Raw genomic sequence first — 15,436 nt, 5'->3', positions numbered from 1 at the left:
TGGAGAGACCATTTAACTACTTAACTTTATTATTTTGTTGGAATGAGGATTAAACCTAGTCAGAGACTGTTGAGATTTGGTTAGAATAAAGACCATATTGACATATTAAAGAATATATTGAAAGTAACTAGAAATTTTTAGAATTTTTTTTTTCTTCCAAGGAAGTGTTTGGAGTTTGGAGAACTCTTGTTACTTAGAATTTGCCAAATACTATAGTTTTTGTTGACTCTCCCAAGTGGTTTGTTTTTCTCTTTCATTTAACAGAATTTTAGTGTAAGCAATTTATTTACTTGGTAAATTATACCACTAGGATATAATCAACCAACAGAAAATGTTATTGGTGTTAATTTCCTCTAAGATGGTTATATCCAATTAGTATTTGCACAAGAAATATTTCTATGAAGTTATACATGAAAGGTGATTTCCAGATGTTCAAAGTTTTTCTATTGTTGGAACTCAGACTAAAAATTTTTAAGTTTTACATAGTATTCTATTTTCATGTGAAGGATATTCCTCTTAAATGTATGTGATAAATCCATATCAGTATTCTAAGGCTTCCTGAACGCTGGAAGGCATGTGTGTGTGTGTGTGTGTGTGTGTGTGTGTGTGTGTGTGTGTGTGTGTGTTTGGAAGGAATGGTTGAGAGGTAATTAAGTCTTTTTCTTTAGAAGTTGCTGTTTCCTACAGAGAGATTACATTGTATTAAAGAAGGAATATAAATACGTTAACTCCAATCTAGTTCTGTGTTAGGTGAGTTTATTACTGGTGAAGTTAGGTGAATTTTAAATTCACCTTCTTGTCTGTAATAAACCCAGATTTCCAGTAGATGTCATTATAACCATAGAGTGTCATTTTTAATTTAGTGGGTTTTTTTGGTTGTTTTGTTTTGGCTTTGGTTTTGGGGTTTTTGGCCATGTTGCAAGGCATGTGGGATCTTAGTTCACTTCCCAACCAGGGATGGAACCCATGCCCCCTGCGGTGGAAGCGCAGAGTCTTAACCACTGGACTGCCAGGAAAGTACCTAATTTAGTTTTAAATGTAAACATATATAAAGTTACATAGTTACGATTTTTGCAAAAAAAAAAAATCCATACTTTTACAACCTTGGAAAATTTTATCTATCCCTAATATAGCTTGTTACCCATACCATATTTTGGCTTAATGCTTGAGAGGAAGAAATTCACATTGTGCAATCTGTTATGCAAAATTGTTGAATTTTTCTCAATAGGTGATTTTTTTCCAGGTTTATTATCTTTATAACTTCTAATTTTTCATTGTAGCAATGAAAGCCTAGTACATTTAAAAATCTTTGTGGATTAAGAAAATACTGTCTTTTGGATTACTTTTTGCTAGTAGCTAAGCTTGCTAACAGGCTTGCTTTTAATTTTAATATTGTTCAGCTGCCACTGTTTCTTGGTATAAAGAAAGAGTGGTAAACTATTGCAGTTCTGCTTTTAACAAAGGAAGAATTCCAATGAAAATACTTTGCTTATAACCTCTTCACAGGAGGTAAGAGTAATGCAGATGAATATTTATTTACAATTTACATTTGAGGGCGTGTGTATTTGTGGGTGTGTGTAAAAATTTCCAACCTATGTAAAGGAGGAAGAAAATAGTCCAAAAACCTGCTTATTTCAATAAATGCTTATGGAGGGCTACATAAAGTAGTACATCTGCATCTTGCATAAATTATGGACCCTTTTTTTCTCCAATTTTACAGAAGCCTTTTCAGAAACCAGTCTTAGAGAGTGAAGTTTTATTCTATGAATAATATTCCGTTATTACTGCAGATAACTTTTGTATTTGGAATAGTGATGGTTTATTTTGAATTATCTAAATGAGACCAAAATGAAACTTGATCTAAACTTTGCCCTTGCTTTGCCAAAGCATCATTAGTTTTCATACCTGCTGAACACTGTTTGAGTATTTGGAACAGATTCTTCCTCTTATCAATAATTTTGATTGATCTTTATTGTGGTACATTCAAAGAATAGTCCAGTAACATTTATATTCACCTTAACAGTGTTATTAAAGATGTAAAGCTACTCAGTGTCTTCCTTCTATTGTTACTGTCTCTCTGAGGCTATCTGGGTCCCATGGCCACTTTCCTACAAGACCATTCAATTCCATGTATGTTCCTATCTGCTCTAAAATAAGCGCTGACGGGCTTCCCTGGTGGCGCAGCAGTTGAGAGTCCGCATGCCGATGCAGGGGACACGGGTTCATGCCCCGGTCCGGGAGGATCCCACATGCCGCGGAGTGGCTGGGCCCGTGAGCCATGGCTGCTGAGCCTGCGCGTCTGGAGCCTGTGCTCCGCAACAGGAGAGGCCACAACAGTGAGAGGCCCGCGTACCGCAAAAAAAATAAATAAATAAAAATAAATAAATAAAATAAGCGCTGACCTACTGGACGGGCAGCAGCGATCTGCTTCCCTCACACCCAGTCAGCTTTCAAGTGAAAATCCAACTTGACTTGTAGCCTCGCTCTCAGCATGCAGGTGTTTGCTCCTCAACAACCTCCGTGAGTGTGTCTGGGCCACATTCTTCTATTTGTATATCACATAATTTTGTCTTGTATCCTAGACATATTGAATGTTATATTGTGGAGGCTCTGGATTCTCTTCTAGTCCTCCAAAAAGAATGTTTTTTAACAACTTGGTTGGCTCAAGCTGCACACTGATTTTGGGGTGGCAGCTCAAATCTTATTTCAATTATTTTTTATTCTTATCTGAGTTACTTTGAATTTGCCCAATACATAGATATTCAAGAGTCATTTGGAGATTTATGTAGAATTTACACAAAAATTTGGGGCCCTCTTTTTTCTCTCACTAGTCTGATCTACCCGTCCGCCTCCTTTCTCAGTGGATGTGACTGCCCCACACCCGCTTCACTGGTACGTCTGGCTAGAATGCTGTGGGCTTTTTCTTTTAGTCCAAGGTTTAACTCCATTGCGAAAGTGTTGATTGCAGACCTCTCTCAGGCAGTAACCTGTCAAAATGGGTTACTGCCTGGGAGAACTAGCTCCATTACCTTCTTTGAGCTGAATCCTCCCATCCACAATCTGCTATTTTCCATTCTGCTGTGCATCCATGTATTTGGTTTTCTGTTTTGGGTTGGGGGTTAGTTTGGCTTTTGTTCAGAGTTTATAGTTGTTATCTCTTAGAATTTTACTTGTGCCTATTCAAAGCAGAAGTTGAAGAGGTTGTTTATCATCTGTTGTATTCTCCTTCCAAAAAATACAATTTTACTTTTAAAAAAATTAATTGAGGACAATAAATGTGAAAACTCAGATACAATGCAAGGTTGTGAATGATGTCATCTTCTCCACAGAGTTTATTGTTCTCCCAGCTGACAACTAGGCTAGAAACACCAGCTACCTCACATCACCTTTATCCAATTTAGGTTGAGACAGTTTCGAGATGGATTTCAGTCCCGAGGCAGGCTAGTCTATGTCCACTTCTCACCTACTCTTATTTTTCAAGGCCCTAGAGTTTCCTCTTCTCTTACAGACTCTGAAAACCACTGTTCGGTTTTCTAAACCCCAGGGTCTGTTGATAGCTCTGCTCATCTTCTTACTTTTCTTAACGTTACTCTGAAATCATGGATTGCTGTGAGAGGAAAAGTGCCTCCTGAATGCTGAGATAAGATCTCTGCACTTGCTTTCTCTAAAATCCTGGCCCTGAGATTCTCGTGTCTGAGTCATGCACTACTGGTTTCCAACAGCTTTTACAAATATTTTCTAAGTATTCATTATTTATAGTTGCTATCAACAAGAGGCTTGAGTCAGAACAACCTAATCCACTTTTTCTTCTTCTTTTTTTTTTTTTTTTTTGTGGTACACGGGCCTCTCACTGTTGTGGCCTCTCCCGCTGCGGAGCACAGGCTCCGGACGCACAGGCTCAGCAGCCATGGCTGACGGGCCCAGCCACTCCGCGGCATGTGGGATCCTCCCGGACCGGGGCATGAACCCGTGTCCCCTGCATCGGCAGGCGGACTCTCAACCACTGCGCCACCCGGGAAGCCCCCCACCTGTCCTTCTGTATCGACCCATTCCTGTTTCATTTGAATAGGCTCAAATTTCTCCCATTTTATTCAGAAAGTCCTCTTCTATCCTCACTCCCAGTCCATGCCACCCCACGCCTCTCCCTTTCACTGTCACACTGACTGCCCCATTCATCACTCTCATGCCTCTGTTTCTGGACCTTCCGATTATTCCTCAATCTGCTCCTGTCTCGGTTTTACCCTGAATGATGCCGTTCCTCTCCAGGTGGTCAACCATATCCAAGGAGCAGCATTATCCAATGTGATCAACGATATCCAAGCAGCATCTCCAGTCCTTAGCTCTCCTGGCTTTCATTCAACCAGTCCAGCCGTTCCTGATTGGTTCCCTTTGTTAGACCTTTTCCTATAGCCAGTCACCAAACTTTGGATACCCTCAAACCCCTGAACCAAGCCTACTTCTAACCTCACCCTGAAAAACTCATCCATTATCTTAGTTTTAGTAGACATCTATGAACTGATGACTACAAGTTAGGCCCAGTACTCTGTTCTGATATGCAGGCTTGTATAACTCTTACAGATTGGTTTCCCGGGGAAGCAGGCTATGAGATGGAAATCAGCCGTCGAGAGGATTTGGGGGAGGACTCTTAGAATCCATACCTGTGGAAGGGAAAGGAAGGAAGCAGATGGGGATAAGCTGACCTGCGGTGAAGTTGCAACCAGTGGCATCAGCCAGCTCTACGGGGAGCTCCGAAGCTGGGTGACCCTTTAGATGCGTCCTGGGTTGGAGTGAGGGGACTTTTCTTTATAGCTCCTGCTGACCGGTCATTGGTGCTGGCACCCTGGGGAGAAGCTATGACCTTGGGAAGAAAGGTTCTCTTCAGCTGAGGCAACCCCCTTGGGAGCTGACAACTGAGAGCTCGCAGCTGAGAGGTACATCTTGTTTCCAAAAGCAGTCTGGGTGGTTCATTCCAGTACTGACCACAAGAATCAGCTGCTTACTTAGTATGTGTACCTGGCTATGTACGCCACAAATCCCTTAAAAATAACGTTTCTAAAACTAAAATCTTCATGCCGACACTCAAGTCCTCACATGGCTTCTCCCTCCGTCTTCCTGTCACACTTAACTGGGTGTCCCATCGGCTTGGTTAAGCCAGGGACCATGGAGTCCTCCTGAACCCTTTTCAATGCCTCATTCCGCCTACATCTAATCAGTTGCCATGGCGACCATTTCACTCCTCAGTAACCCTTGCTCAGGTTACCTTGCACATCCCTGCCACTGCTTCCAGTATAAACACCATCCTCTTTTGCCTGGATGACGGTATTAGTTTCCTAAGTGCTTTTCCTGTGCCTACACTTTCACACTTCAGACCAGCCTTCCTCACTGCAGTCAGTGGTGTCTTTTTTTTTTCTTTAACATCTTTATTGTAGTATAATTGCCTTACAATGGTGTGTTAGTTTCTGCTGTATAACAAAGTGAATCAGTTATACATATACATATGTCCCCATATCCCCTCCCTCTTGTGTCTCCCTCCCACCCTCCCTATCCCACCCCTCCAGGTGGTCACAAAGCACGGAGCTGATCTCCCTGTGCTATGCGGCTGCTTCCCACTAGCTATCTACCTTACGTTTGGTAGTGTATATATGTCCATGCCTCTCTCTCACTTCGCCCCAGCTTTCCCTTCCCCCTCCCCGTGTCCTCAAGTCCATTCTCTATGTCTGTGTCTTTATTCCTGTCCTGCCCCTATGTTTCTCAGAACCACTGTAAGCATCTCATTCCAGTCACTGACTTCCGGCATCTTTAATTTGGTGGACAAAGGCCTTCCTCTACTCTCTCCTTCCCCCCTTTCCCTTTCAATCTGTAGGCATTTTTATTAGCTTCCTGGAAACACCATGCTCTTTGCTGTTTTCCACGTGTTATTTCCTCTACCTGAAATACTTTCTTTTCTCCCTTCAAATCTCAGCCTCCGTATTACCTCCTCAGAGGAACCTTTCTTGGGCATCCAGGGCTAGGTTGTCCCTCCTGGTCCTTGCTGCCTAAGACAGGATCTTTCCTGACACACCGCATCTTGTAAGGATTTGTTTAATACCCTTCTTGTCTACCTGGAGCACAAGCTCCTAACAGCAGAAACAACGCGTCCTATTCAATGCTTTACCTCCAGTGTGGAGCCTCAGGCCTGGCACATAGTGTGTGCTCAGTATTTGATTCTGTGCGGGCCATTCCTTCTATTTGGAATGTCTTCCCTAGTCTTGTAAACTTAACTTTTTCCAGGAATCTTCCTACAGCCCAGTTAATACCAAAAAAGTTAATTACTGCTTCCTCAATGCCACTCCTTTTATATGCTCTATCGCTGCACTTTTCACACTTTTATTGCTTTAGCATTTGGAGTTTACAAATTGGCTGCTAATGAGCCACGATGTAAGTCACAGATTTTTTAGGCACCCCTCCATATAAAAATCAGTAGATTTCACAATTAACAAATCAGAAGATATGGCAATACTGGATACAATATTCCCACATGACAATTATCCTCCTTGAGCGAACCTTCTGTTTCCTGGGATAAAGCAGGTACTCAATATCATTTATAAATGGATGCATTGATGAATTAATTGAAAAAGATTAGTACTTTTTTCAACTTACAAAACTTTATGTACCATTGCTAAATTACTTTTAAAATGCAGAAACCCACATTTAAAAACTAAAATCAGGAAGCTAGCAAGCTACCCAGGTTAAAGAGAGCATGCCGTGAGCAGTTCCCCAGAAATACCACTAGACCTGCTTCACCCACCCACGTGTTGTGCCTGCCCCCAGGAAGCAGAGTTTATGACAAATAATACAAGTTTAACTCTTTTCCTAAACTAAGTAGTTCCTTATTGTGAGTTCCTTGAAATAATGAGCTGAATTTTATTCATCTCTGAATCCTGCGTTACCTAGCATGTTTCCTGGGACACCGCACCTGATCAATATCATTTCTTAATGGATTGGTCAAATTAATTGGAAAGGATTAATACTTTCCTATTGATATTTCAGTCAAATTTCAATTTTATGAGATCCACTGTGAAAAACTACTCTTGGAGGTTAATTGAAATAATGCATATGAACTCAAGGAAAGACAGTTCTAAAACATACATGCTTGAACATCAAATGAATTCATGTTTAATCCACAGAGCTAAGTCCAGGTGTGGCTTCATTTCCAGAGAAGCTCTCATAGCCCAGGAGCAGGAATTGTATGCTGGGGTTTGAAGAATGCCATCATACTGGGAATATAAGGTCTTGAGTCAGAAGAACTGAAGACCTTCTAGGGAGGAAAAATGTGCTGTTCTGGGAACAACAACCAGTCCTAACAAGGCTCCTAGAACCAGGTAGTGCTTATGAATGAGCCGTAATAACAACTGGGTGAGTAACTCTCACACTGAAAAGTGACAATGCAGTATTTCAGGCCTCTGACAGGTCCTAGTATTACTGACACACCATTTTTTGGTGCTTGCAGGTCTCTCTGACTTCAGATTTTATTTTTCAGAATCTGCATGATTCCATTACTTACCCAATCTAAGAAAAAAATTGATGGTGTATAATGTAAAAATAGTAAGGGTTGTTCTTTTTCATAGCTGTGTTCTTTGGGCAACATTTAAACATGTGGGAGGTTCACTATTTCACAAACCATTTGATTATTAACAAATGGTAGCTAATAGTACAGTTAATTTTAAAAGTTCTTTACACTTAGAAAGTCTGAAGGTCAGTCTCGGCTCATTTAATAAAGTAAATTCTGTAACATGATGTATAGTTTCTCAGCTCTAGTGTGGCTGGTTCTTTTGTGTTGACATAAATATTGAACTCAAAGGAACAGAAAACCCTGATATTAACAAAGACGATAAAGACAAATGTGAATTTTTGCACATATATTGAAGACAATATAGACCAGTGAACTGGCATTAGGAACCAGAAATATTTTGATGTGCAGATTGATGTTGTAATAGATGAAAGACATGCAGCAAAGATGAGGTCACATGTCAAGTCATCCAAACCAGAAGTGAAACAACAGCATGTGTAGCTTTTATTTATAAATAAAGAAAATGTCCAGAGCAAACAGTTTAGATTCAAATCTTCATGCAAGTAAAAACTCAGAGGTTTTTAATTCAACATTTTTCTTCTAACAATTATGTTTTATAAAGGATTTTATGATGTGTCAAAATGTTATTCTTCTTTCTGCCATTCATTTTCATGTCCTTAAGGGTTCTTGATAAGACAACATCCTTGATAAGAAAAAAAGAGAGAGAGAAGGTGGGGTTGAAATAAGCATCATTTCTGGTCAAGTATTTATTATAGTCTTAGCCCTTCAATATTTCATATAACTGGTCCTTGTTTTAATGAGGTGCTGATAAAAGCAAGTAACCATCCTTGGTAAATTATACCACCAATTTCTTTTTAAAAATTCAATGTCATTAACTACACTAACACCATTTTCTACAATTTTTTTCTAAGTTACTTATTCCTTTTTCTCTTATAAATAGGAAATGCAAGATATAATAAAAAATTTAAATAGCACAAACATTTTTCTGCTCTGATTTTCACTGCAATTAAAAATAAAAAAAGTTTCCACTTATGTGTGTCTTATGAATTTTTTTCTAGAATGTTCAAAGTATCTAAAAAACTGTCCTTATGTAGTTCTTATAGCTCATTCTTTATAACCGTTAAAAGAGTACCACATGCACTTTTAAGTCATTTAAAAATGTTCTTAGTTGAACCTAGAGTATAATTCCCATTTTATAAAGTGTCTTCAAAGGGTGCAAAATTCTGACCCAATAAAATGAATGACATTATTTTATTGCATTCTTTTAACCTTTCTCTAAGAAAAGAACAGGATTGTTTTCCATTGATCAAGTAGTAGAAAATATATTTAAAAAATTGCTATATGAGAAAACACTTCAGAAATAACTTCCAAATTCTTATATAGAACTGTGTTCCTGAAAACAAATACCATAATTTTAAACTTTGTTATTGACATGCTCTTCCCTCAGTATCAAGTTTGTACAACTGTGTTTCCCATCGTTATTACGAACCGCTAATGAGAAATGGGAGAAAATGTGAGTTTCTCTTATCTCAGAACATGTAGGTTAATTTTCCACATTTAAACATCTCTCAAATTGATTTATTTACCCGATTGCCAAAGAGTCACGAAAATCAAATAGCAAACATTGCTTTGACTTTAGACCACTCAGAAAGCTTGTTGAATTAGTTAATACGTCTAGGAGTTGGCTTGGTTTAAAAAAATAAAGACAACGTGATTTTTTTCCCCTTTATAATGACCATAAAGCAGGACTATTGTAGAACCTAATGTTTCTGAAATTTATAACATAATGAATCTCATGAATAACAGCCTGAACAGAAAAAAAAAAAAAAAGTTTCAGGTACAAGCCTCTCCTTACCTTTCTCTTTGAATACATCTTGGATATTTCAACTGCCCTCTGTCACATTGCACTCTCAATTCCGATCCGATAATAGGAAACTCAGTTATGTAAGTATCTCTCTTACAAAGAAACTCAATATACTCGCCGTGGAAAATATATGGCCTATTGTCAAAACTCCATTTCAGGAGCAAATTATTACTTTGCATTGTATCAAAAGATAATGTGCAAGGCTCTGAAAAAAATAAAAAACAAAGAAAACTACCTTGATACCTCTCAATATTAACAGGAGCCATTGTGTTGCTTTCTCATAATAACCCTATAATTCCCAGGCATTAGAGCAGCAAGTAAGTTAGAATTCATATTCAAGTCAGAAAATATGTTCAAAGTTCACAGAAAACAGCTTGCCATTTATCTCTGTTGCCCTGAATTTGGAAAAAGGGTATGTCCTGCCAGTTACTGAGCTTTATGCCATTAAGACTTGCAAAGACAGAAGGCAAAAAAATGTGTTTTTTAAAAGACATTGAGGGCTTCCCTGGTGGCGCAGTGGTTGAGAGTCCGCCTGCCGATGCAGGGGACACGGGTTCGTGCCCCGATCCCGGAAGATCCCACATGCCGCGGAGCGGCTGGGCCCGTGAGCCATGGCCACGGAGCCTGTGTGTCCGGAGCCTGTGCTCCGCAACGGGAGAGGCCACAGCAGTGAGAGGCCCGCGTACAGCAAAAAAAAATAAAAATAAAAAAAATAAAAAATAAAAAAAATAAAAGACATTGATAGTTAATAATAGTCATTGAAATAGTGTTCTTTTTCCTTTTTCTTCTTCAGAAAGTGCAAATAAAACACCCTTGAGACAAACCATTGATGGCTGGATAGATAATATTTTATGGAAATGTAGAAACAAGCTAGAGTCTCGACACTGACTCAGAATTTATGACTTGATGCTTAAAGTATATCCAAAGTAATTAACAGTTTCTTCTCTTTTAAATTTCAGTTATTAAGGATTATTAAGATTGGATTGAGATGCTTTAAATTTTAAGCATTGACAGTATTATTGTGTCCTTCTCCTTATGCATTAAAACAAAACAAAATAAAAACTTAAGATAAGAACTAGGATACCCAACAAACTTCTCTGGTTTCTTTTCCTTGATAAAAACATTGGTATTTTTAAAATACCAAATGTCAAGTCATGTCAGAAAATTGGGCTGCTTGTGTTCATATTTGCCTCCTGGATGACCGAGCACCAAGCAGTTGCTTCTGAGATAAATAAAAAGTTCCAGAGTTGCTAACAGAGCATATGAATCATACAACTGACATGCTAAAATACTTCTTTATTCAGTCGTTCTCAAGTGAAGGCCTGTGTGTCAGATGTCATCCTAGAAATGCTATAGATAGAAAAAAAATGACAGGAATGATTAGAAAGAGTCTAACAGAATTTTATAGTCACTGCAAAATAGTTTTGAAAATGAGGTCAAATGGCACTATTGTTTAGAATGTTCTACAAGACATGCAATTTAAATTAAAACGAGTTCAAAATTGTTTCACGGAACTTCTGCACTCTGCCATGACAGAGTAGCCTATATCAGACCAGCACTTCTACTAAGAACTAGAAAATCTGAAAACAGACACAAAGTTAGTATTTCAAGGAATCAGAGAATTTTCAAGGCAGGCAGTACCCCAGAGGCTAAGGGTCTGGTAAAAGCCCATTCAGATGAGTTTCACACTCTGTGCCATTTTTCTCTTGGGGTTTTGTTGATTTTCAGTGCAAGCTGAGAGACTAGATAGAGATGGGCCAGCAACAAACACAGAGCCAGAAGAGCTGCTGGAAATCCCACGGGGTTGAGGATAGAAAAGTGGGTTAGCCAAGACAGCCAGGACTTGACGTGTCAGAGCCCAGAGAGATGGGAAGTATGAGGAAATGAGCTTGATACTCTGCCCTGGCTTTGCCAGGGGGGCATCTGCCTATTCTTGATTATGCAGAAAGAGAATGAGGAGCTCAGCTTGAAGTGAATGAAAAGCTACAGTGAGCAGTGGCCATCTCCCAGGAATATCAGAGCCAGGCAGATAGGGGGACCTTGGTATACACACCAAACTCTAGTGAAGAACCCTGCAGGGTACATTCTGTGAGCAGAGCAGGAGCAAACTAAGTTCTGAAAATAAGCTTAGAGAAAGCTTTGTCTCTCACTGAATAGAGAATAAATTTCCCTACACCATCAGCCAGAAGATGAGATGAGTATTGTCTGGAATAAGATGGCATCATTGTCTCAAGATCCTAAAATTATCCACACATGATATTTGATATTCAATCAACCATTAACGGAAATAGCAAGAAATGGGGCTAGAAAATAGATATAGCTTACAGATGATCCAGATATTGGAATTTGCAGACAAGGAGTTAAAACTAAATAATTGCAACTAATATGATCAAGAAATAGATGTTAAGATGAAGTTTTTCATCAGACAACTCAAATCTACAAAAAAATATGAAATGGGTATTCTAAAAATGCAAAGATAATAGTTGAAATTGAGAACTCAGTATAGAAGTTTAAAGTAGATTGTACACATCTAAAGAGAGGATTCATGAACTGGAAAATATATCAGAAGAGAATTACCAAACTGAAACAATGAGAAGATAAAAGGAGAGAAAATATTAAGTTTAAGAGACAGGGGACACTGGAAAAAGATGTAACATGTGTTTTATGGAATCACAGAAAGAGTGAAAAGAGAAAATGTTAAAAATATTTGAAAAGACGTTAGCCAGACATTTCCAAAACCTATGAAAGATATCAAGTCACAGATTCAAGAAGTCCGACCAACTAGGAGAATAAAATGCACAAAGAAACCAACATCTAGGTCCAACCAAAATAACCTACTGAGAAGGCAAAGAGAACAGATATAATTCAAAGTATGTCTCAATGGATTTAGACTAGAAATCAACAACCAAAAGAAAACTAGAAAATCCTCCAATGTTTAGAATTTTAAAAATAAACTTCTACATAACTCAGAGAGCATAGAAGATATCAAAATGGGTATTATAAATTTTTAGCTGAATGATAGTAAAAATCAAAAATATAAAAATGTGTGGGATGAAGTTGAAGTTGTGCTCAGTGGGAAATTTATATCCTTAAATTCATTTTTAGGGAAAAACATAAAGGATGAAAATTAGTACTCTAAGTATACATCTAAACAAGCGAGAAAAGAATAATAAAATAAATCCAAGAAAGTAGAAGAGAGGAAATAATAAAGATAAGAATATAAATTAATGAAATAGCAACATTTGATGAAAGGATCAAAAAATGCAGATACTGACTGCTTATAAGGACCAATAAAATTTAAAGACCCTCAGCAAGATATATCAGAAAGACATACTTCTTCAGAGCAGTATAACAAAAGACACATCACTAAAGGCATTAAAAAAAGTATAAAAGGATGTCATGAACGTTATGTCAACAAACTTGACAATTTAGATATAATGGACACATTCTTACAAACCACTTCCTACTGAAACTGAGAGAAGAGAAAAATAACCTAATGTCTATTAAACAAATTGAAGTTGTCATTAAAATCTTTCCTCAAAAAAAAAACTCAAGGCCCAGGTGGCATCTCTGATGATTTCTTACAATTATTAAAGAAGAAATAGTATCAGTCTTAGACAAAATCTAGAGAATTGATAAAGAGGGAATACTTCCCAACCCATTGTATGAAGTTAGCAGAAACTTGACACAAAACCCAAAAGGAAAATAACAAACCAATCTCCCTCATGAAAATAGTTGCAAAAATTCTACGTAGAATATCTGCAAATAAAATTCAACAATATATAAAAAGCATAATTCATCACAACCATGTGAGATTTATTACAGAAATACAATCCTGCTTTAACATTCAAAAAGAAGCAATGTAATTCCAGGGAAAAAAAATAAATGTAATAATCATATGATTGTTTCAACAGATATTGCTAAAATTAAACTCACTGAAGGTTTTTTTAAACTCTTAGCAAAATAGAAATAGGTGGTTTCTATATCTTTATTTTGATTTTTTTAACGTATTTGTAACACCATATTTAAAGATGAATTACTGAAAGATTTAGTTATGAGATCAGAACACAGATACCCACCACTTCTACTCAATATTATACAGTGAAATAAGATAAGAAAATAAATGAAAGTCAGATATAAACACAAAGAAATATTTTCTTTTTATTTAAAAATATGCTATTTTATGACTCCTGAGAATCTTGGGAGATAGTGTTACTTTTATTAGGATGCCTCATCAACAAGGCATTATCATCTTTCAGATCGAGGGGACCATTCCTATATCTGTTTCCCGCTGTCCTCGTGTTTTCTAGCACATCACCAATAACACTGAATGACCACTGTTAGACTGGTTACCCACACCACACAGCTTAACCATCCCATAGGTCCTACCAACCCAGTACCTCATGTATGGTTTGTACTTAAAAAGTACTTGTTAGAATGAGCTGGATTCTAGTTATGATCTACAGGAAAGAGTAGAAACCAGTAATTCAACAAGCACACTAATAAAATAACAAAAATGCAAAAATTAAATTTTATATTAGTGCTATATCAACTCAAAGAGAAGAGGAAGTGAAAAATATGGTTTTATTTTAATAAATAGAGACACATGTGGCAGTACTTACCCAAACACAATGGTGGTGTAGTCCACACTCCCTCTAAACAATAGGATTCCTTAGACCCTTGTAGGAAATGGTGCTCAAAACATCTGTATTCCACTGAGGAACCATTTTCATAGGTCCTGACTGTTGAACTCTTAATAACTCCATTTTTAATAAATGGGGGAGATGCACATGTTCTTTTAGATTCTGCAAAAATAATAGTCTGCAATGAATTGCTACAATAGGCAGCCAGTGCTTTTATAATCGCTACAGAAATAAAAAAATATATTTCATGTAAAAGCATTTTTAAGACATCTCTCAAGTAATTTTTAAATATCAAAAGCATTTCTGTAATCACTTCATACATAAAATTTATGATTGCAATTAGAATAGCATAATATTAAATACACGTTTAAAACTAGCAAAGTATTAATTATTGTGATTTTACTTTTCCCCTGTTTGCCAAAAGTGAAAGCGTATAAGATCCATCTTGAGGTCATGTTTTCTGTATGCATTCTCTTCCTGTTTCCTTATTAAAAGTGACAGTCCCATGCCCAAGGAGTACACAAAATCTCTCACTCTACCTTAAGCCCTCTTCTGAGACAATGCTCCCCTGCAAACCCTGAGGAGAGCAATGCTTTACAGGGTTGTTGATTGCTCACAAGAGGGTGATCCATTCTCTGAAAGTCTGGTGATATGTACAAAATCTCATGAATTCTCTCTTTATAAAACTGACTTACAGAATTAAAAGATGTCAGCATAGATCCTATTTAAGGGTATGTGCTGATTGGAAATTGATCAGGTCATTCCCAATTATATAGATTAGATGATGAGGGTGGTAGATTGCTTAGGGTCTTATCCTTTGAACTCATACTGATCACCTGTGATATTGGTCACCCAAGAAATTGTCAGGAAGCACTATTGTTTTACCTTTTCTAATACATGAAGGATATTTCACTTCACCTCTGTTGCACTGCACTGATAATTCAGAGAGTGCAGTTGATGGAGACAAGTCATACCCCTGTTTACATACAAAATCTATTAAATCTCCATGTAAGATCTTCCCTTCATAATTCCACTTCATCTCTAGGTTATTTCTGCTCATGTCATCCATGTTAACTGTACACGGCTCTGTAAAACAAAGGGTCTTTTCAATTCTTCACTCATCTCACAAGTATGAAAGTGATATATTTTTACAAAAAAATTATGACAGGCATCAAAAGCGGTATTTTATATTTACCATTTATCATTATTAAAGCTCTTCACACATATACATAATAAAGGATACATTTTATTGTTGTCAAATGAATTTATATATTTTGTATTATCGTCAATATAACATAAATTGAAACCACTTAATTTGAAACATTAAAAATATTGTTGAAGGACAACAACCACTTAGGT

The 15,436-nt window shown here is 37.3% G+C and overlaps 1 protein-coding gene across 1 annotated transcript in view; it reads right to left on the bottom strand.

The window, feature by feature from the left end:
* Positions 1 to 8,218: 8,218 nt before the first annotated feature.
* Positions 8,219 to 15,436, bottom strand: part of F13B (coagulation factor XIII B chain) — a 32,683-nt gene continuing 25,465 nt past the window's right edge. The window contains exons 9-12 of the mRNA XM_060088675.1: positions 14,963 to 15,163; positions 14,057 to 14,239; positions 9,426 to 9,639; positions 8,219 to 8,252 (exon numbers count right to left, since the gene is read on the bottom strand). Of these exons, the coding sequence (XP_059944658.1) occupies positions 8,219 to 8,252; positions 9,426 to 9,639; positions 14,057 to 14,239; positions 14,963 to 15,163 (632 nt within the window). The remainder of the gene's footprint in view (positions 8,253 to 9,425; positions 9,640 to 14,056; positions 14,240 to 14,962; positions 15,164 to 15,436) is intronic.

This window comes from Mesoplodon densirostris, chromosome 2 (assembly GCF_025265405.1).
Source record: "Mesoplodon densirostris isolate mMesDen1 chromosome 2, mMesDen1 primary haplotype, whole genome shotgun sequence".
In the NCBI taxonomy this organism is placed as follows: domain Eukaryota; kingdom Metazoa; phylum Chordata; class Mammalia; order Artiodactyla; family Ziphiidae; genus Mesoplodon; species Mesoplodon densirostris.
This window is presented reverse-complemented; position numbering and strand designations above follow the sequence as displayed.